The sequence below is a fragment of the Tachypleus tridentatus genome, chromosome 1 (genome assembly GCF_004210375.1).
Source record: "Tachypleus tridentatus isolate NWPU-2018 chromosome 1, ASM421037v1, whole genome shotgun sequence".
NCBI lineage: Eukaryota > Metazoa > Arthropoda > Merostomata > Xiphosura > Limulidae > Tachypleus > Tachypleus tridentatus.
This window is the reverse complement of record NC_134825.1, coordinates 64036658-64058674: the sequence shown is the minus strand read 5'-3', so window position 1 is coordinate 64058674 and position 22017 is coordinate 64036658. Positions and strand designations below refer to the sequence as shown.

General features: G+C 34.5%; 2 protein-coding genes across 4 annotated transcripts in view; one reads left to right on the top strand and one right to left on the bottom strand.

Annotated features, from left to right (window-relative positions):
* LOC143250533 (protein held out wings-like) overlaps window positions 1-10191 on the bottom strand; it is a 48304-nt gene extending 38113 nt beyond the window's left edge. For 2 of the 3 annotated variants that reach the window (XM_076501222.1, XM_076501230.1), the window contains exons 1-3: window positions 9890-10168; window positions 7192-7325; window positions 2896-3012 (exon numbers count right to left, since the gene is read on the bottom strand). In XM_076501222.1, the coding sequence (XP_076357337.1) occupies window positions 2896-3012; window positions 7192-7325; window positions 9890-10016 (378 nt within the window). In that variant the 5' untranslated portion in view covers window positions 10017-10168. Of the gene's footprint in view, window positions 1-2895; window positions 3013-7191; window positions 7326-9889 lie in introns of all 3 variants that reach the window. The other variant, XM_076501238.1, reaches the window with a different exon arrangement.
* A 6201-nt stretch (window positions 10192-16392) lies between these two features.
* On the top strand, window positions 16393-17610 carry LOC143232472 (E3 SUMO-protein ligase KIAA1586-like). Its single transcript, XM_076467981.1, has one exon. It carries the CDS (start codon window positions 16393-16395, stop codon window positions 17608-17610), a length of 1218 nt encoding a protein of 405 aa, XP_076324096.1.
* The last annotated feature ends 4407 nt before the right edge of the window (window positions 17611-22017 follow it).

The window sequence follows — 22017 nt, the reverse complement described above, 5'->3', positions numbered from 1 at the left end:
TCCCCCAAAAAGATAGAACTATCCACATAAGTAAGAGCCTGACTATCCATTCCATAGCCTAGAGCCTGATGGGAGTTGGCTGTTGAAAAACTTGTATGATCCTGTACAAAATATATGGCCAGATACTAGGCCAAAGGGTAGATCTATAAACAGCAGACCTTAACCTCTGTGTGGGAAACAAATAGTGCCAGGATTAATTCAGTAAAAATGCATCAGCAACATCAAACTTGATCCTCCACAGACCTTGTGAAGAATACCAATGTAGGTTATGAAAAGAATACCATTATGAACCTGGGAGGATTGAAGAATTGGTTGAGACATGAAAGATCAATGATCATCTGCTAATCTTCCATTATCTTAAACACAACAAATAAATGGAAATAAAATCTCAAAAGAACAGGACAAGCTCTCACTACCACCCCCATGATCAATAACTTTGAACAAAAATCCACATTTTATTCATTGATTGGGGGGTGGAAATACCACAGGTTGGATGGATAATGCAGGTGGAGAAGTGAACTGAAAGACCAAACTCAATGCCAGAAGCTGACTTACCTATGCATCCGAGGTGAAAGAATACCACATGCCCATCAATTTTTGTAACCTCACTCCTACAGACCCCATTCACCTTTGGTAGACACAGACACCATTAGCAACAGTTAGCCTGAGTGGAAGAACCTTAAAACTAAGGACAGTATCTATTCTGAATATCCATCCATTATTGATGCCAATATCTCTGGGATACCAATGAACATCAAAAGATGAAGAAAAGGATTCTAATGTAGATGAATTCCCTCCAACAGTGAATGTCTACTCAATAAATTCCTATTAACATACAATTCCACAATTCTATTTTAGTCTCTAAAGATCCTGTAATTTGCTAAAATAACATTAGGCCTTAAAATGCTTGATAATTAAATACTAGAATTTTATTTTGACAACTTCCTAAATATCTATCAATTCTTCAGTAATGAGGAATTTAAGTTATGGTTTGAATGAGAAATCAGGCAAACTATTGGAAATCAATAAAAGTCTAAAAACTGTTATAAAAGTTGACTGCAAATGACTTAAGTTTTATAAGCATTTATAAACACAGCAAATTAAAAAATTGATAAAATTCTATAAATGCTAAACAAGTTACAAAAATACTGGACATCTTTTAGGAAACAAAAGCTCGAACTCAATTTGAAACAAAAGCTCGAACTCAATTTTGATTTATTTTTACATTGTTTAGGTGTTAAATACTTCCAGTATGCACTCTCAAGGAACACATTCCAAGATAATGACAAAAATCATTTTTAATATTGAAACTTAAACAGTGTCACAGCAAATGTAGAAACATGAAAAGTATAATATAAGTACCTTGCCTATGACTAACTGCTTAACCAATCAAAACTACGTGTAAATATATTTTAACAAACATTATAATAATGCACCAATATTTACTTACTTCATTGTTTATCCTTTTGAAGCCAGAGGGAGAAAAAACTCCATATTAGTTAAGAAAATTAGTACAGATTAAAATGAAACAGAAACCCTATAACCCAAGCACTTTTGAAAAGTAGACCTTTCTTCTTCAGGGGCAAACTTAGAGTGGTAGTGATTCAACAAGTGTAATATATAGAGGGTGTTTAGTGATATCATGGGGAGATCATCTGGTTTTCCAAGAATTGTTTATTTCTCTGTGTACTATTGTGAGCATTTCATTTCCAGTGCAATGTAGCAAACAGTGAGAGTTTGTGTGAAAAGGTGTCAGTGATATTTTAATTTTGAAATGGCTAAATGTATGTGTATATTTTTAAAAAAAATATGCTTTGGTGTTTAAGTAAAATAAAATAAAGATAGCACCTAGAGAGTGATTGAAAAAGATACACTAATCAATTTTGAAAAAATCAGCTTTGATACTCATAAAAAAAAAAAAAGTGAAAAATAAAGTTATTTTTCTTTTTCTGACAGAGATGAAACTAATGACCAGAGATCACTTATTCCTGGATCTAGATTAATTCTGAAAGGTTAAACAGTGTTTAAATTAGTAATCCAATATGCTTCTTTTATCTCTCTACCTGCTTTAGTTTTGAATCCTGTTTCAATGCCAGTGAGAATAACATCATTCATAAAGTGACCATGTTAATTGAACTGTTGAGCAATAGGGATCTTTTTTGGTGTTAATAGAAGATTTATGAATGTTAAAATGTTCTCTTAAAGTTGTTTATGTATGTCCTACATACTGATGATTACATTTTATACACTGTAAACGATAAATGGTGTTTTAGGTTACACAAGTGAGTTGTTTACATATTTTAAATTTTTTCTCTGATCGTGCTTGTCAAACCTGCAAATTCATAAAAATCACTACCTCATTTTCCACTTCAAGTATTCATATGTAACGGTAGAGGTTGGGACAAACGTTTAGTATAACTATGGTGTGTGAGTGTGTAAAGGCATACATTATTCAAGAACCAACTTTTTCCTCCAATAAAATACTATCAATATATAGTTTTTTTTTCCTCTATTGGAAACTAAAACCTCCTAAAATTTCCTTTAAAATGTTCACACTCCATCATACCCAAACATCTCTTCCTGCACAAACATTTCTATTTACACTTAATCAACAGGTACAAGTCTGTATAAAATGTATGGTACTTGGTGAATAATAAATTGAGAATAATAGCTTATAAAAAGCACTGCTTTGAATTATTTAACACATCCAAATATAAATCTGGGAAAAAATACAACACTAGGTTGAACAAGCAAGCATTTATGTTCTTATAAAAACTATTTAAGATGATTAAAACTTATTAGAAGCTCATTTTGTAAAAAATACACGATTTACTTCCTACAACTTTAAAATATACTAGTCATTTTGTAAAAACAGCAAAGGGCAAAAGTCCTTACCTTCTTTTTATCCCTCGTAGAACCTTTTCCTCTTACCATAATCTTGCAACCTGTTTCCTGTTCTAATAACTTGGTTGTTAAACCTTTAGGCCCCAGAATTCGTCCAACAAAGTTGTACTACCAGACAAAATTAAAGTGGATTAACAACACTTTTCTACATGACAGACTGCTAAGGTCACAAGTATTATACCAGAACAAAAATAAAAAAGCTGTCATCTGAGTAAAAGATGCACAAGAAAAATGTTTATGGACTTTAACAGTTTCCCAATTTAACAATGAAAGTCCATCGTGTTTAGCATTGTAGTATTCCTGCATGTCAAACATTTTCCACCTTTATTTTAATAAAGAATTTTACCAAGGTATTCAGTTAAATGGGTATATATATACACACTTTAAACCCTTGTTTACAAATGTAGAGAGCAGTTTCTTCCAATGGTAGGTTAGATGATATCTTGAAATTATCATCCTCCATCATACAATATGTTATTTGATCTGGGTAATCACTGCATTAACATTTTATCTAATTAACATGAGGTTTCATCAGTTTTGAAAAATACATCAACCAAGTTAACATATAAAGTAGTCTAAATCCATTAAAAGCAACTTTCTATAATGGTTGGCACATATACACACACAGCATTTCTTTGAATAAATATTTTTCTCTGTATTGTTGTACAATTGCATCCATCATCTTTATTTTTTTTTCCCTCACACATTCAGTTATTGTGAGACCATAATTATTTTATAATAAATATCTTGATCAAATATCCTGTTATTTGGTGGACCAATCATGTTGCTGTATGAAAAAATCAGTTTGACTTGGAAATACCACAAACTGGTTGACAAGAAGAAAATTTTGGTGATATGACCATAGAATATATTTGCATGATTTTCTGTATTCTGCAGATGCGTGTATTGATGTTTACTTTAACTCTTGATTTATTAAACTTAGAAAAGCTTTATTATTGAGAAACTAGCATTTTCCACACTTGAATGGCTTAAAACGAAGTGTCAGTCACAAAAAGGAGATGGTTGTCCAAGTTTTCAGGTCCAGGACAAAAACCTATTCTGGCAGTAGGACATTTTCTGGTGCTGCAAAGGTGCATAACGTTTTTCTTATTACAGCCAATACCTCAAAAAGGAAGACTACCAATGTCTTGAATACCAAGAATAGCCAATTATGCTCTCCTATCCTGACATTAGTGCAAGGGAAACACACAATGACTAAGGGTCATAGTAGTAGTGGTACATTTGGCAGATTAATAACCTTATTAAGCTTACTATGCTGTACCCATAGTGTCAAAGATGCTTCAATCAGGTAACAGATAAAAGCAGCTCTTGAAGGAAAAGTTCTTGCCACTCCATGAAGTCAAAATAGATTTTGTCCCCAACATTAAAGGATGCAGTGAAGGAAGATTTGGATCATTTTTTGAAGCAATCCAGGCAAACAAATGCTTGAAATGTCTATATAATGTCTGATCTTGAGTCTGGACAGTCTGGCCATTGACCTATTTAGCACACAATTTGAATGGGAACCATTGCATCAATTTCAAGCACACTGTCCATATCATACCAAACAGCAACGTAGACAAGGTTGTTACTTTCACCTGACAGCTCAGCAGGTATAAAAGAGTTAACAGGTAATAAACATAGCTGGTACATGTCTGAAAAATTAAGGGAGTCGAACTTGAGGAAAAACAAAAGCTTTCCCAGAAATAATTGGTGGTCATCCAAGCTCTCTTAGGGTTGAATGAATTATGATACATACTTTTTAAGAGTCTTGGTTTGGCCTTTCCTTTCAGGACAACATCTAGAGTAAAGGGGCAGTAGAAGATGTTTCTGGTGATCAGAACATTGGTACTCACAGGATATCAGTTTCTCAAAAAGAAACCATTACACATGCAAGTCAAAATAGACTTCACTCTGGCTAATGTAGAGGTGAATCTCCAATTCTGTCTGGGAGTCATCACTCATGGGATGAGGTGAGCTGTTCATTACCTCTTTTATATAATTGCCATCAATGGTATAGATGTACCACAGTTTACCAATGCAACTGGTGAAAAGACATTTTATTGGAGAGTTATCTTATGTTCACCATCAGCCCAAGAAGTTGAGGAACCCAACCTGTTAGTGTAACAGGGGATAGAACATAGGAAATAGAAGGGCTTCAAGGAATAAAAAGTCAGGAAAGTGAAATCTCAAAAGAGGTAGTACATGTCACATAAAACCGTAGGGAGTAAATTTGACAAGAAAATCAAGTGGAATTGGAATAGCAGTATAAGTGAAAGATAAATGGTAAAGAAATGGGTATGAGAACCAAATGGCCTCTCTAGGCTACAGAAATCTAGAAGGAAGGCCCAGTCAAGATATATGCTGACATAAGAGCAATAACAGAGGATTCTGGTAATCTTAGTAGACTACATATTAGAACAACAATAGCTGCAATCTAAGAGGAAAAGATAACATGTAATACACCACATACCTGATAAACTGACTGCATAAAATATATGTAGTGTGTGACAAACCAAAATTAGAAGGTGCTGGTAAAAGTGAATCCAGTTTCAAACTTTTTGACTGTATTCACCCTCAGAAATGAGGAAAAACCACTGGTCAAACATAGGAATACAACTCCCTGCAAAGTAAGACATGTATCTTCTCAACAGATAGTCATACCCAATACCTGGGTAATTGTACAAAAAGTGTCGTCTATTGTGACTGGAATTTCTGTTGATTGAAAACTGAACTGCAATGTCATTAAGTTGCCATATAATTTAGCAACAATAAACAAATACAAAAACAATTTGAAACAATATATAAGAAATGAAAACTGTTAAAAATGTATTAAAATATTAGCAAATTATAAACAGTAGTTACATACAAAAAACATGTCTAAATGAGGGTGTATTCGTTGAGAAAGTGAGGGTTGAATGAGACATTAAAAAAAGCTAGCTACAACTATATAGGTGGCAGAATACTATTGGTGGAGGGTTGTCATATGTCAGTTACATATTCAAAGATGGTGCAAAAGCTGTGGGATATATAGACAAGTGTACTGAGCATTAAATTTGTTTTTAGAAATGCTTAAGGGACAGAAAGAAGATTGAGATACCTTTGTCTGAGAAGAGGTAAGACTTTAGAGGAGTATCATACCTAAAGTTACAGAAAAAAACAAAAATGTTTAATGGTAATATAATTAAGTTTCCATAATCAGACATGGTAAGAAGATTTAGTTACATGTACATTGTAAGAATTGAAGTATTTAGAAATGTATACACAATATATTTATCCTACAGTTTTACATTTATCAACATTAACATAAGTCACTGATGAACCATATCTGCCTAAAACAAAGACAAAATCTGTAAGGACAGTTTACAGAATGAATACAATTAAAATGCTCATTTCCCATCTTGATCAAAATGGCTAACTGTTAAAAATACTCTAAATATGTTTACCAAACTGCTGTACAGGCAAGTAAGTGCCTTTTAAAAATTATGTACATACAAACACCTTTATTACTGGCAACTCCTACATTTATATAGCAAGATTTTACTGTGTGTGTATGTGTTTTCTTATAGCAAAGCCACATCGGGCTATCTGCCAAGTCCACCAAGGTCAATTAAACCCCTGATTTTAGTGTTGTAAATACATGGACTTACCACTGTACCAGTGGGGGACAATAATAATGTAATATTGTTAATTTGATAAATTCAAGACTACTTTTGAAACTAATTGCAACTGTGTTGTGCATATGTATTATTTATAAATTTGTGTCATTTATTACATTCAAAATTTTATTTTCTTACATTTTCAAAACACATTTTAAAGTTTGAAAGCAAGCTAATAATTTTTTATGTTGGTCATTTTACCTTGCAATTTTAGATGTTTTAAAAACCTACAAGCAAATGAGTAGTTAAGTTGTAAAAAGCTCACCATTTCAATTTATGTTGAGTTGTTCTTGCTGTATATAGACATAATTCAGTTCAAGTTTCATTTGTAAACAACATGACCTAACACAAATATATGACTAAGAATTATACAGCAACTCGGCATCCTTACAATGTGTTATAATTCATTTTCCTACATTTGATAAATATATATTTACTGTCAAGTAAATTTGAAATGGCACATAGCATGCAGTTTATTTTCAAAAAGGAAAAAGTACACAGAGTTTAGCTAATGCTAACTCTGAATTATCAGGTGTAACAGTCAACTTACACCCTGAACTCATGAATGGTTGTTCAGCAAGTCAACAGGTACAACATATTTATCTAATATATACTTGTCAAAACATACTTCAGGGTACTCCTTCACTGGGACAAAAACCTTCTCTTGAAGAGTTACAATTTCTCCTTCTGGATGAGGCAACAGCAAAGGTTCTTTCTTGGCTCCATTCTTTTGAAGTAAAGAGCTTCTGACCTTAGCAATTTCTAGAGATAACATTATGGGAAAAAAAGATGTTAAATTGATTCATCCTTATTATTAAAATAAGTTCACAGATGTATGCTTTCAATTGCAGTTAAAAATGGAACATAATACCTTATTTTAATTTTCTAATATTTGGCAACTTCTAAATAATCTAAAACAGAAAGAAAAAGTAACATGTCAAACCTAAATACGAAGATGCCTCAGAATATGAATTTCAAGAAAAATCTAAAAACTTGGCAAAATGTTTATTAATCACTTTCTATTCAAAATAACAAACACACAAAATACTCCTAGTTTTTACAAAACCAGAAAGTATTTGTCCTTATGACAAAAGTGGGCTGACAGTTTTACTGGAAATACAAATCAGACAAAAATGTAATTTTAAACATCATTTATAGTTGATTTATATGGAAAAAAACAACTTGATATTAGAATGATATCACAATATATCCTCAAGCCTCTACAACCACTATATACAGAAAAAAAAACCTGTTCAATCTGGTTATTGAATAAACATTTTGCCAAACGTATTAAAATATTATCAAAAAACGTTTAGAGATTGTAGACCCATAGCACATACTGAATTAAACATTATTCATTCAAAGGTATACCAAGGAGTCCTTCATAGCAAAAAATCTTCTCAAAGTAGAATTAACATATTTACCAGAATCTCTGGTCTGTGCCATAAATTTATATTTAAAGATAATAGTTGTCTGAATAATAGTTAAAACAGTATGTCCATGTATGAATGGTTCCAACTGAACTGTAAGTCAGCAAAACATAGTATTACAAGTTGATAACCTTAACTACACTAGTATGCTTATTTGTTACCGTAAACACATGGTCCTATTGTCAAACAACTTAGCTGACAGCAATTTTTAGAACAAATAATTTTATTTTTTGCAAAATATACAGATTAAAATTGACTCAGCAATGTTACAACTTTGTTAGTATATTTTTGAAATTCTATACAAGAAACTAGACAGACTCACTATGATTAAAACACCTCAATGTTCTTCACACAATAATACTTGTACATGCCAGTAGTTGAGTCACAAATCTCAGTAAATTTTTATTCCAGGTGTATGATGTACTAGGTCAGTAGTTTGCTAGTTGATTAGGGTGAGCAAAAGGTTTTCAGAGTTTCTTATCCCGTTTCTGTGATTCGTGGTTCTTTGTAATAACATTCATAATGTAATTTTCATAAATTATTAATTATCATCAAAAAGATTAACTTCAAAAACAGTGACTGGTATCTTCTGATAAACATGAAATATATCAATGTTAAATTTTTAATCATTTAAATATAAATCTAACATGTTTTATGCAACAACTACAAGATAAAAAATATATCATCATCATCTACCTTTTTTTATACACTGTGGTTCTCTAACCCCTCAAAGATAGTAATTTTGTTATCAGAAATTAGTTAGTAAACTTTTAAAAACTGTAAAATACTAATGGTAACACTTACTATTTTAAATTCACCTTTGGTGTACCTATTTTTGTTTGTTTGTTTTTTTAATTTTGCACAAAGCTACTCGATAATTATCTGCACTAACCGTCCCTAATTTTGCATTGTAAGACTAGAGGGAAGGCAGCTAGTCATCACCACCCACTGCCAACTCTTGGGCTACTCTTTTACCAATGAATACTGGGATTGACCATCACATTTTAATGCCCCCATGGCTGAAAAGATAAGTATGTTTGGTGCAACGAGGATGCGAACCTGTGACCCTCAGTTTACGAGTCACGCATCTTAACCCACCTGGCCATGCCGGGCCACGAACCTATTTTCATGGAATGACACTCAAATGTTTCCAAATTATTCAATGTCAAATGTAGCCTGCACCATAGCAGGGTGTAGCCTAGTTGTGGACATTCTGGTATACTATTGCTGTTACTACTAATACTTTTCATGGAACATGGAAGATGCAAGAGTCCCAGGAAGAGATATATGGAGCAAGATTTAAAGATGCCCCTTATCTAAGATTGGTTAAAAAAAAAAGCACAGAGGGTAAAAATTAACCCTCTTTCCATTTTGTTGCAGAAAGCAGACTGTTACTGTTATTGAAAACAAATATTGTCAAAAGAAGAAAGAACAAAGAAAAGTCCCGGTATCTTCCAATGTGTCTTAATTATTATGTTAATAGAAACATCATCACTTATGTTGAATACCTCATCTCAGCCCTATTTTTGACATTCTGCAGTTATGTTGAAAAGTGAACACAAATATGCAAACAATTTTGCTTTATAAATTAAAATTAGTCATTTTTAACAAATAACAATTGCAGTTAGTACTAGTAGCAGTAGACATAGCAGCAGCATACAACTTCATCAAAACTTAAAAATAAACGAAAATTATTAAATAATATTATCAATGAGTTCTTACTTTAATTCAAACTTATAACTATACAACTTTGTAATATACTAATACGAGACAGAATAAACATACGCTGTCGCTAAAAAGATAATTCACGATGCATTTGAATTTACACACAAAACATAGCTGTTACTCCTTAGGCCAGAGTACAAAAAGATAGTACTGCCAATGTAAATCACCTACCATCATCAAGAAGCCTTTGTAAATGGATAAACATGTTTGGAAAAGCTGCAAGTTTCGTTTTATCTTTAAATAGTTGCGATAGGTAGTCTGCTACATTCTGAGGGTTATCAACGAAATTCTGATTCATTTTCACAACTTTGAAATATTTTAATTTAACGAGATAAAAAATGGAAATTATTACTAAACTTTCTAAATAAACACTATTCCACAAGCCTAATCACATGTATTAATTAACCCGATACATACACGTCCTTCTCAGAATATCACTTACCTATGACGTTTAAGAGGCAATAGGAGCATGCGCAGTATCAAATGTGAAACACGTTTTATCTAGTGTCGTTGATTTTCACGAATAAACACGTAAATAAAGAAGTTATTTAGATAAGAGATTCTATCTAAAAAACTGTTTAAGTTTTGACTTATTCTTTGTAGCTACCTTTGTGTTTGGTTGTTTGCACAGTGTATCCAGGTAAAATTAAATTTATTCTGAAACAATACGATAGGCGAGCATGAATAAAGAATATTCAATTAGGCTATTTATTACAAGATATTGCTAAACTTGATCATGTAACTCATTCCAGAAATGACGCATATTCTGTACATTATAATCTAAACTTTTTTGTAAATATATATATATATATATTGTACGCTTTTATTTTGTCATGTTATTTACGAAAGAAACTGAATAGCTTTTTCTCAATACATGTTTTCTTTTCTGTATTACCTTTAAAGGGATTTGCGTTTATTTGTGCTGAAAGATTAATTTCATGTGTTTAAAAACATTTTACTATGAATTTTAAATTTTTTCATTTGTTTATGGATACAATAAAATGTTAATTTTCAACCTATAATATTATACATAAAATAAAATCCTTCGACATAGGTTAACAGAATTAATGTCAACAGAATCAAGACTGATTTTGTTAAAGGCTACTTTATGTGATTTTTAAATAATACATGGATTGGGCCATTTTCATCGCCCCCCAGTGGCACAGTGGAATGTCTGCGGACTTACACACTAAAAACCGGGTTTCGATATCCGTGTTGGGCAGAGCACAGATAGCCCAATGAGTGGCTTTGTACTTAATTATAAGCAAACAAACAAACAAAAGTCATTTTCATGTTGAAGTATAATATGATGTGGTTTATAGATATTATAGACACATTACTTGTGTTTATAAATTGACCAAGAGATAAATTTATCAAATATGGGGGCATGACCAGATGGGTTAAGGCGTTCGACTAGTAATCCGAGGGTCGCGGGTTCGAATCCCAGTCGCACCGAACATGCTCGCCCTTTCAGCCGTAGGGGCATTGTAATATTACGATCAATCCCACTATTCCTTGGTAAAAGAGTAGGCCTAGTGTTGACCGTTGGTGTTGATGACTAGCTACCTTCCCTCTAGTCTTACACTACTACAGGAGGGACGGTTAGCGCAGATAGCCCTTGAGTAGCTTTGCGTGAAATTCAAAATAAACAATCTTTATTAAATTACCTATCCCATTGATTTAAGGTTAACTAAGTTTTAGTTAAATATATCATAATTCCACAAAAAAAATAATAAGTAAATAAACAATCGGAGCAAGTTCATGTTTATATCCAAATAATAAGATTCTCTTTATTTCATATAAAAAAACAATAGCACGAATAGAAAATTCAATAATTATGGAATATGTTTCAAACTTGATAAGTTATAACTATGCTATAGTTATTTGTCGTGTTAGCAATCTTTCCTCCAGTGGAACAACGGTATGTCTACGGACTCACACCACTTAGAAACCGTGGGCAGAGCATGGATAGTCAATTGTATAGCTTTGTGCTCGATTCTCAACAAATAACTATATTAACGAAAATCAAAATTACTATGATTACAAACACAATAATACACTCAAACCCAACAAGTAAAGAATCTGACCACCATTCAAAGAAAACTAGAACAGACATTTTCATTACAAACAAGATTTCACTTTCAAACTTTAAAGTCTTTCGTGCCCTTAACCGGTTATTCATTTATATATTGTCATAACTTATTCCATCATTGGGCAAATTCTTTTGGATTTCGCTTAAAATAATCATAATGCATCAATTTATTTCTTAATGACTGAGGCTTGTTTTGCATATTCGAAATTACTGTTTCTAAATTTATCTGTACTCTTGAAGTAATGCTCTCTTCGTTTGAACAAATACTTTTCGAAGTAATCAATATAGGATTTTCTCATTTTCCTTCGTCTTTTCTTTTCCTTAAAAGGTATATTTTAAAATTGCACTGTTTCAAGTAAAACCTTAGATGTAAACAGTTCACACTCAGTTTGAAAACAGTGCAAAGGTAAATCTTACAACTTATTCTTATTTTCAATCCAGAGCATAACAAAGAACGCTCAAGTCAGATGTATAAAACTGAAAACTTTATTTTGAAAGGTTAGATCATAGCTAGAACCTAAATCTAGAGAATTTATCAAGTACGTGTTTTTCATCTAGTAAATACAGCTGCAGAAACTGTTCACCCATACATGAAAGCAGATTGTCACTTGGCAAGTGACAGAGTGTGGCGTATTCATAGAATATTGCCACTGGTGTATTATTAGGCCATTAGTAATGTTGCAAAATGGTTGTTGTTATTACTTATTATTACCAAGGTTATAAGAAAAATGTTTTTAGCAAAGGTATCATAATTCAGTCATGAACATTTATATTTGCATAGCATGAAGACAAAAAAGAGCTAACCTTCCCAACACCATTAGTCAGTCAGTCAGTCAGACTGACAAACGTGTAGTTTTTTTTTTGCTCTACCAACTTTATCCTGTGCTTTGGTGGCTTGGTACTCTACAGGTGGTTCGATTGCTGCTCAATAGTGTGTAAATCGCTTCCAAAGTTTTGTTTATATGTTGTTTGCAGAGTGTTTGAGAGTTTAATTTGTATTGTACGTATTACATTTCTGGTCCAGTCCTACTATATGTATTACTATAATTATGATATGGAGTGAGTAAGTGGACGTATGTATTTTAACATGTCATTCCATTTCAAGTTGTAACCTGATGTATGTTAAATAGCTCTTCCTGTTTGTGATTAGTATAGAAAACGCTAGCACTACCTACTGTTTCCTGTGTTACTGTTCTGAGTGGTACACTTATAACCAGTGGTGGGATTCAGGAGGTTCGCAGGGGTTCGCGCGAACCCGTTCTTAAAAATTTTTGAGCTTAGCGGACCCGTTGATGGCTTCAATTATACCGTCGAATTGTTGATGTCGTGGAAACTGATTGCGTCACACTTCATCACACATTTCGACAAGAAAGATTTAATGAGAAAATCACAGACCGTATTATTGACAAAGTTCGTCAAGTGAATGCAGTCAGTTTCTTAATTGTCCATACGTTGAACCCCATCTCGTCGATGTAGATGACATGGGGTGCGCGAAGTGCCGTCTCCATGAACCACAGGGCATAGTCTTTCCTTTCAGCCTTCACGTCAGGCCGATTTCTGTCGGCTAAGGCGGCTTGCAGTTTCTTCAGAGTGAAAAGCATTCCATGACAACTTTTCCCCAGATGTTGTGGGGTGACAGAAGGCTTATCTGGAAACTGTCTCCGGAGCTCAGCACCACAGATAATAGATAAAGTAGATAGTCACACTTCTCCAATTTGCATGTCGGCGCGTGTGACCGTTTTCCTATTACCATTCCCGCTACGGGGGAAAATCGATAGAGTAAGTAACTCGCTTGCTTGCGCTACAGTCAGGTCGGCTTATGCACGAGTCATCATAAGCGTGCATTCGTTTATGCCCCATTCATAAGTTAAAGAAGATCGTATAGTAGGCCTACATGTCTTCACATCAACGTAATAAGTAGATTTAATCATTTCCATACTTAGAGCTGAAATAGAGCACTTAGTTTGAATAAATTATGACGTACTATATTAAGGCACTGAAAGGGCCTGAAGACCGAAGAATACCAAAGAGTGGCAAAGAACAAGGTCACTGTGAACCGCGCGCGGGCTAAGCAACACCCCCATAACTGCGAAGGTGACGTAGGCTTTTGTCCTTGTGCACCGACCGGCGAACAGGAGTGTGCTATCCGCAGAGACCTTGAGAACAATAAAGAGTCACGTCCGGCAGGGAATCTGAGGAGGGAACGTCACAAGTGTGATTGAAACAATGGTCAGGTCACTCTAGCCTCAAAAAGTTTGTTTATTGCTTCTCGCAAAACTTCATGTAAAAATTTACCAGAAACTCCGTTAACAAGAAAATACGCAAGAGGCAATTTCAATACGACTTAATCCCTACAGCTGAAGTTGAGGTGCACCTTTTCTTGATAGGCGGTTGCTGAAGACGGTCAGGGAAGTCAAAAATGCTGGGAACGGCGTTTCCATGCAGTCTTTTTCGCGATAATATAGAAAAAGAACAATCTGAATCGATAAAGCAGTCAGACTCAAAATATTTCGAACAGAGGACAGCCGATTTGGAAGGATTAAAATTTTCCCGCCGTGTGGCTAAAATCCATTTTGTACGTAATTCATGATCTGATGGAAACCGGTGAAAAGAAATTTCTGATCCCTTCACACGATAATTTCGGCAGTTAAACGCATTGCACGTTCTTCGATTTGTCCTCGAGGTTCGTTCAGAATTTACATTAGCCATTCTATTCAATCAATAAAAAATAAGAGTGGAGATGATGCACGAATGACGTGAAGACCACAGAATGAATTCTACATTCAAGTGATTTACTTGTAAGTACGAAGGAAACACATGGGCAGACACATGTCGGTTGCAGCCGCTTGTGGCAAGCGTTACTTACTCTATCGATTTTTCCCATCATCAACTTTCTCAATAGAATTTTGGTCACAACGCGGAAGTCAGTCTGGCTATCTACATTATGTATTATCTATGCTCAGCACTCAACTTTGTCAGCTTATTCATCTCGTCATAATGCTTTTTCCGAATGCGCGCAGCTAGCTGTCTGACTGATGGCTGGCAAATCACAATTCAGCTAGTGTGACGTGGCATCGAATAGAATGCTTCTGTTGTTAGTCGATGTTCGCGTGTCTTTAGCCATCTTTGAAACAGTATTTACTTTAACGGACGAAGGGTCTAACTATGATTGATTTCTCGTTTCATTTGTATATAATCAAGTCCCTTGAAATTTGACTCATTTATTCTCGAATACTTTTCGTGGAAGCATCATAAAGTAAGTGAATTTCTATTTAAATTGTGTTTTCAATCCATACGTAAAGTTCAATTAATTAGTTCAACCCAATTAAGTTCAATTAAATTGTCCTAAGGCGGGAATTATAAACTACAGTTTCACTCAGCTGTAGCACATCTTTTATTTCGGAACAAAGAAAGGTAATTTATTATTTTCTTTTCAACTTTTTCTGTGTCTAATTCCATTTATAACTGTATTGTTTAACTATCAGTCTAATTTAGTTTTAAATTATGTTTCAATATTTACGCCTCACTCTGTAAAAGAAAGTAATTTAACATAAAGACCTTACATAAGTTTTATAGTGAAGGTCTTAAAAATACTTTTCATTTCAGTGCTCGGACGTCGGACCCTAAAATGAAGAGACAAAAGGATATGGATAGCTTTTTCGTAAAGTTCCTAGAACCGAACCTTTAAAGCAAGATGCAAATGACGATGAAACAAAGTTAATTTTACGGCATTATTCTAATGAAAGTTGTACTGCGAATGTCGCTGAAGGTAAATGTGAAGAAGTTGAAACACTCGATCTTCCAGATTGCTGGAGTATAGAACAGTATATGGACTTCAAGGAAAAGTACGATGGGTTGATTGTTCGTAGTAAAAATGTTGGATGTGATATATGTTCCAAATTTTATTTTAAATTAGTGAACATGAAAGGAATTCACATGTCACAAGAATGGGTCACTTGCAGTGTTCAACCTTCTGGAAGAGATAAAAAAATTCAACAAGCTTCCCTAAGAAAGAAGATGAATAAACACTTTTCATCAAAAGCTCACAGCATTTGTATTACGCACCGAAAAGATCGTGCTAATAATTCGATTGAGAAATGCATTGACAAATTGAACAGCAAGTATGTGGATTCTACTAATAGAGTTTTTAATACAATCTACAGTCTAGCAAAAAGAAATCGTCCCTTTTCTGATGTCAAAGATGAGATTCAGCTTCAAATGAAAAATGGAGTAGATTTGGGTATTGGACTCCATTCTCGAAAAACTGCTGTGAAAATAACAGAGCACATTGCAAATGAGATAAGGAAAGAGGTATTCACAAAAATTATTGAACAGAAATTAAAGATCTGTGTCATCATTGATGAAAGTTCAACCATATCCAGTAAGCCCGTACTCGTTACTTTCTTAAAGATTGAATACTGCTATATATCTCCAACTATTTTTTTTGGATTTGGTCGAATTGAATGGACGAGGAGCAGAAACAATATACACGTCATTGTTGAACAGTTTGCACCGTGCCGGATTCGATAATGAATATTTGAAAACTAATTTGATTGCTTTCTGTTCAGATGGGGCAAGCGTAATGCTTGGCCGTAATTCTGGAGTGGGCGCTCGATTTAAAAGCAATTTCCCCAATATTATCATTTGGCATTGCCTAAATCATCGATTACAACTTATTTTGGATGATTCTGTCAGAGAAGTAGAACAAGTGAATCACTTCAAAATATTCATGGATAAAATCTACACAATCTTTCACCAATCAAACAAAAACCAAATGGACCTTTTCAAAATTTCAGAAGAACTTGGCCATCAAATTCTGAAGATAGGAAGAGTTTTGGGACCAAGATGGGCTGCTTGCAGTTTGAGATCTGCACTTGCTGTATGGCGTGTTTATCCAGCATTGTACAGATATTTCTCTAGTGACACGAAATTTTCAGGAATGGCTGCGCGTCTTGGCAATACATATTTCTTTCATGACTTGGCACTGATGATAGATATACTGACAGAAATTTCTTTACTTTCTGATGCCCTTCAAGCTAGATGTTTAACCTTGTCAAGAGCTGAGAAACTGATAAAGAGATCTATTAAGGCTTTTGAAATACTGAAAGAAGGTATTGGAACATTTGAAAAAGAAATCGACGATAGAATTTCTTCTGATGAATTTAAGGATATCCATTTTATCAAAAATAATAGATTTGTTAGACTTCCTCGTAACAATTTACTTGATGTAATAATCGAAAATATGAAAAAAAGGCTGATGGACTGCGATCATTTAATATCCAAGAACAATGACCGGGAAGCTGACAACAAACTTCATGAATTGCTGAACTTGCTGGAACCAAATACTTGGAATATTCAGGAAATTGTTGTCCCATGGAAAGCTGCGGAAGAAAAGTTGAATGGCTTCTGTAAAATATTTCATCACAACATTCCCATTAATGATTTTCGTGATTATGTGGAAAATGTCCTGAAAGATTTTAATAATCGTGTAATTCCTGAGAGTATACAAAAGGCGAAAACCATTATGAATACGATTGCCATCAGTTCTGCAGAGGCAGAAAGAGGGTTTTCAAGAATGAATATTATATACTCAGATAAAAGAAGCCGCCTCACAGTAGAAAATGTCAGAAACCTATTGACGATTAATCTTATTGGCCTTCCTTTCGATTTATGGGATGATACTCCTTTTGTTAAAACATGGCTTCGCAATAATCACAGTGCAGATGATAATAGAGTGAAACAGAAAAAAACGGACAAATATGATGACAATCAATTGACTATTTGGAAATTTTTAAAATGAAATAAATAAAAGATTTTAAAGCACTTTTTCCATTATTCTCCTTTTCAAATGATGTATCAGTATAGACTTCCGGAAAAGTAAGAGAACCCGTTATTATTGAGGCCTTCCCTTGAGAGAACCCCTTCTTAAAATTTTTTGAATCCCACCACTGCTTATAACTATGGCAAGCCTGTTTATTACACATCTAGAAGCATTCAACAATATCAAGCAGTCAGTGAAATTGAGAAATTTGTGGTTTTGTGAGATTTTGTATCTGTTCTACGAACTTTCTCGAGTAGTTCAATGACTTGTAATTTTGTATGTGTTTTTTATCATCTAAGGATGTATCTTACCCTTATTTTGACTCCAGATATTACTTTTGTTATGTGTTTTTTATCATCTAAGGATGTATTTTACTCTTATTTTTGGTTCAAATATTACTTTTGTTATGTGTTTTTTTTATCGTCTAAGGATATATCTTACCCTTATTTTGAGTCCAGATATTACTTTTGTAAATAACGTACTAAGACTCCTTTTAATCCAATAATGTTTGTCAAACATTTTTATATCTATTATTTGATGTGCGAAGTAACATAATCATCAGATGAGTGTGGCGTATTCAATAAAAGCAAGAAATCGAGTTACTGCACACATACACACACACACAGCCATTTGTACAGCTAATTATAACATTTTGATAATTCTTCTCCACATTTTATGACACTTTCATTTTGTCGACCAATGAAGATTTGACCAATTCTTCTTGTAATTAATGTGCAGTTGGCTAGTTAATTGTGTTCCTATCCTTATGCGTGTCTCAAAAGATAAGCTGTAAATAAATAGTCCAAACTCGCATACCAGTCACTACAATATAGTGATCAACCCTTAATTACAACCACTTTGGCTCAGTCCCAAGTATTTTCTTCTATTTTATGTTTGTAAAACATAAGGTATTATGGATATTTGTATTGTGATCAATTTAGCTTGTGGTGACCTGTTTCCCAGTCCCAAGCAGTCTCTTTCAACATATATTGAGGCCACCCGGGCTGGCTCTCACCTGAAACTCTCCATTTGAGACCTGTCAATCAAACTGAAGATACTACCATATATCGACTTATAGCGGCCATGTCTTACAGGTGTTATAACCCACATTATGTTCCCTATTAATGCCACACTAACTATACCTGATGCTTCACACTTTGCACTAAACTGATGATCACACAATCAATCAAACAGTGCTTTCACACTCAGTGTCTCTTCAGACTTCTTGTGAACAAAAAATGTCTTCAAAAGGGAACTTTTGCTTATTCATTTGAAGTTTTGTCATCTTTCTTTCCATTTTGCAATAGATTTCTATTTTCTCGATCAAATTAATAACTCTGTTCTGCCATACTATGCACATTTTGCGATTTACTTTTGTGATTACCACGTGTTTCATAATTTGAGTGTCATTATACTGCCAGGTGTCACCACATGTGCACATAAACAACAGCACCTGGCCTTGGCCTCTGATACTGTGGTGCAAGGAAAAGTCATGAAGCTCTTCGTCATCCTAAATTTTACATGCATTTGTTAATCAAAAATACAGTATAGAATTTTATTTATAATCAAGAAATGCATAGATATGTTAAGACGTTCTGTTTCAAACAGGCACATATAAAGGGGAGTATTATGGACAAGTTGTAGAGGTATGTAGTGTGCCTTCGAGGCCTCAGTCTGATCCCATAGTTGATCCTATAGAGTAACACCCAGTAATACAACCATTAACTGCTTAGATCCATAGCTAGTTAGATAAACAGGGCTGGGATGTATTTGGGTTAGCAAAATATAACATTTTCTTGCGCTGAAAATGGTTGTTTTTTCAATAGGTACTTATTTGTATTACACAAAAGTATCTTGGTCTTCTTATTGCGGCCCGGCATGGCCAAGCGCGTAAGGCGCGCGACTCGTAATCCGAGGGTCGCGGGTTTGCGCCCGCGTCGCGCCAAACATGCTCACCCTCCCAGCCGTGGGGGCGTTATAATGTGACGGTCAATCCCACTTTTCGTTGGTAAAAGAGTAGCCCAAGAGTTGGCGGTGGGTGGTAATGACTAGCTGCCTTCCCTCTAGTCTTACACTGCTAAATTAGCAGTAGCTTTGTGCGAAATTCCAAAACAAACAAAACAATCTTCTTATTGCTCTCTAAACATTGTTGAAAAACTTTTCACGCTCAGTGTACTAGTCTATATACCTCACCAATTTCGTACCACTATTTAAAAAGTACATAGCATATGACTACTCTACAATAGTATCATTGCACGACCTCTATTGGTGCAATTAGGTCACTGTGATGTTCCTGCTCAATTCTCACTTTCGAGAATTGGCAGGCTCTAATGAAGTACACTTGCAATAGTGAGGAAAGTATTTGTTGGAAAAAAATGTTATGTGCTTGTTTGGTTTGGTTTGAATTTCTCGCAAAGCTACACGAGGGCTATATGCGCTAGTCGTCCTTAATTTAGCAGTGTAAGTCTAGAGAGAAAGCAACTAGTCATCACCACCCACCGCCAACTCTTGGGCTACACTTTTACCAACGAACAGTTGGTAACTGTTGACTGTCACATTATAACGCCCCAACTGCTGAAAAGGCGAGAATGTTTGGTGTCACGGGAATATGAACCCACGACCCTCAGATTACGAGTCGAGTACACTAACCACTTGGCCATGTTAGGGTATCTGTACCAGAAAATTTTAACTTTCATTAGTCTTACCTCCCCTTCAATTAAGCTAGAATCCAAGATTAAAAAAGGTGGAGAAGTTGGTGGAGGCACTCAACATTGAAACCAAGCAAAAATCACCAAAAATACTTGTGCTCCAAGAACAAACCTAAATGCACATGTGGGAGACTGCACTACATCTGGAATAGTTGTGATCTACATCCTTGAAACAGGAAATGAAACTGATATGGACAAAAAGGACGTGTGTAAGTGCAATTTGTTCAGAGAAGTACAACCCACAGTAAAATAAAAATGAGTGAACTCTGTATATACCCAACTTCTAAAGTACAGACGAGGTTCCATAATTTACCCTTGGCATAAGAAGGTTAAGAGTGTGTTTTCTTATAGCTAAGCCACATCCGAGAGGAATCGAACCTATGATTTTAACGATGTAAATTCTTAGAAAGACTACCGCTGTAATAACGGGAAGCAGAAGGTTAAGAGTAAAAACAAATATAGAGTAACATAAACATAGCGGCTGGGGCATGTGAATCATGTTACATACGGTCCTTAACCTCAACCATAAGTAAACAATGTGTCATATCTCAAACAACCAGAATTACACAGAAGAAGTTAACAGTAAACCAAAACCACCATATGTACAATAAGAACAACAAACAGAACCCATCGTTATGAGGTCGAGGTATCGTACAACTTAACCATAAAAACAGAGCAATATCTGTAACTGGTATTACAAGCAGAAAATATAACCCAAGCAAACGTAAATGCAGGGAGGAGACATCCTGCACTTAAAATTACAAGGAGGATATGGAAAATTCGATCAAATGTGGGAAGTGTATATACATTCTATTGCTGGTATTGCGAGGCAAATAAAGTCAACTAAACTGACCTGTAGGTGAAGGTAAAGAACTTTCCAAACTGAATTTAACAAAATGAGAAGCCTCTACTGCACACAACTTCAGAAACAGAATAGTGTCATTCTAACCTCATATTATGAAGATGATCCTACACCCTTGTGCAGATTAATTGAAACAAGATGGAAAATTACGATTTTTTTCAATTTTTTGCGTTTTATTTCTGAGAATCCAAAAATTACTCACAAATTAACACATGATATGACTGCCTTTATTTTTCAGAAGATCATTAAACCACTTTGTCATCGAGTCCACGAGTTGACTGCAATCTTTACTAAATTTTAGATCGCGGTACCACACCTCAATTAGCTTATGTTTTGTAGTAGTCTTTTCCCCGAAGTCCTTCTTTACAAATCGCCCAAAGATTTTCAATTGGATTTAAGTCCGGAGAGTTTCAAGACCAGTTCAGCACCTTTATTAGCGTTGTAGTCACAAAGTTCTTCACAAGTTTCGATGTGTGGCATGGAGCCAAATCTTGCTGAAAAATGCCAGATCCATCTCTTTTTCAATTCTGGAACGACTCTTCTCTGCAAAGCTTCGATGTACTGTGGTCCTCGCATCATACCTTCTACGATATGTAAGCCTCCGACGCCATAGTAGCTGAAAAAGCCCCAAAACATCTTCTTCAAGGGATGTTTAACGAACTAATTGATGTGAGATTCTTGAAGTTTCTCACCTGAAGATCTGCGAACATGCAGACTTTTTTTACCCTGTACGAAGAAATGAGTCTTGTTACTGAATAACACCTTCCTCCATTGTTCTTGTATTTCAGACCCCATTGATACCATTTTTTCTTCATT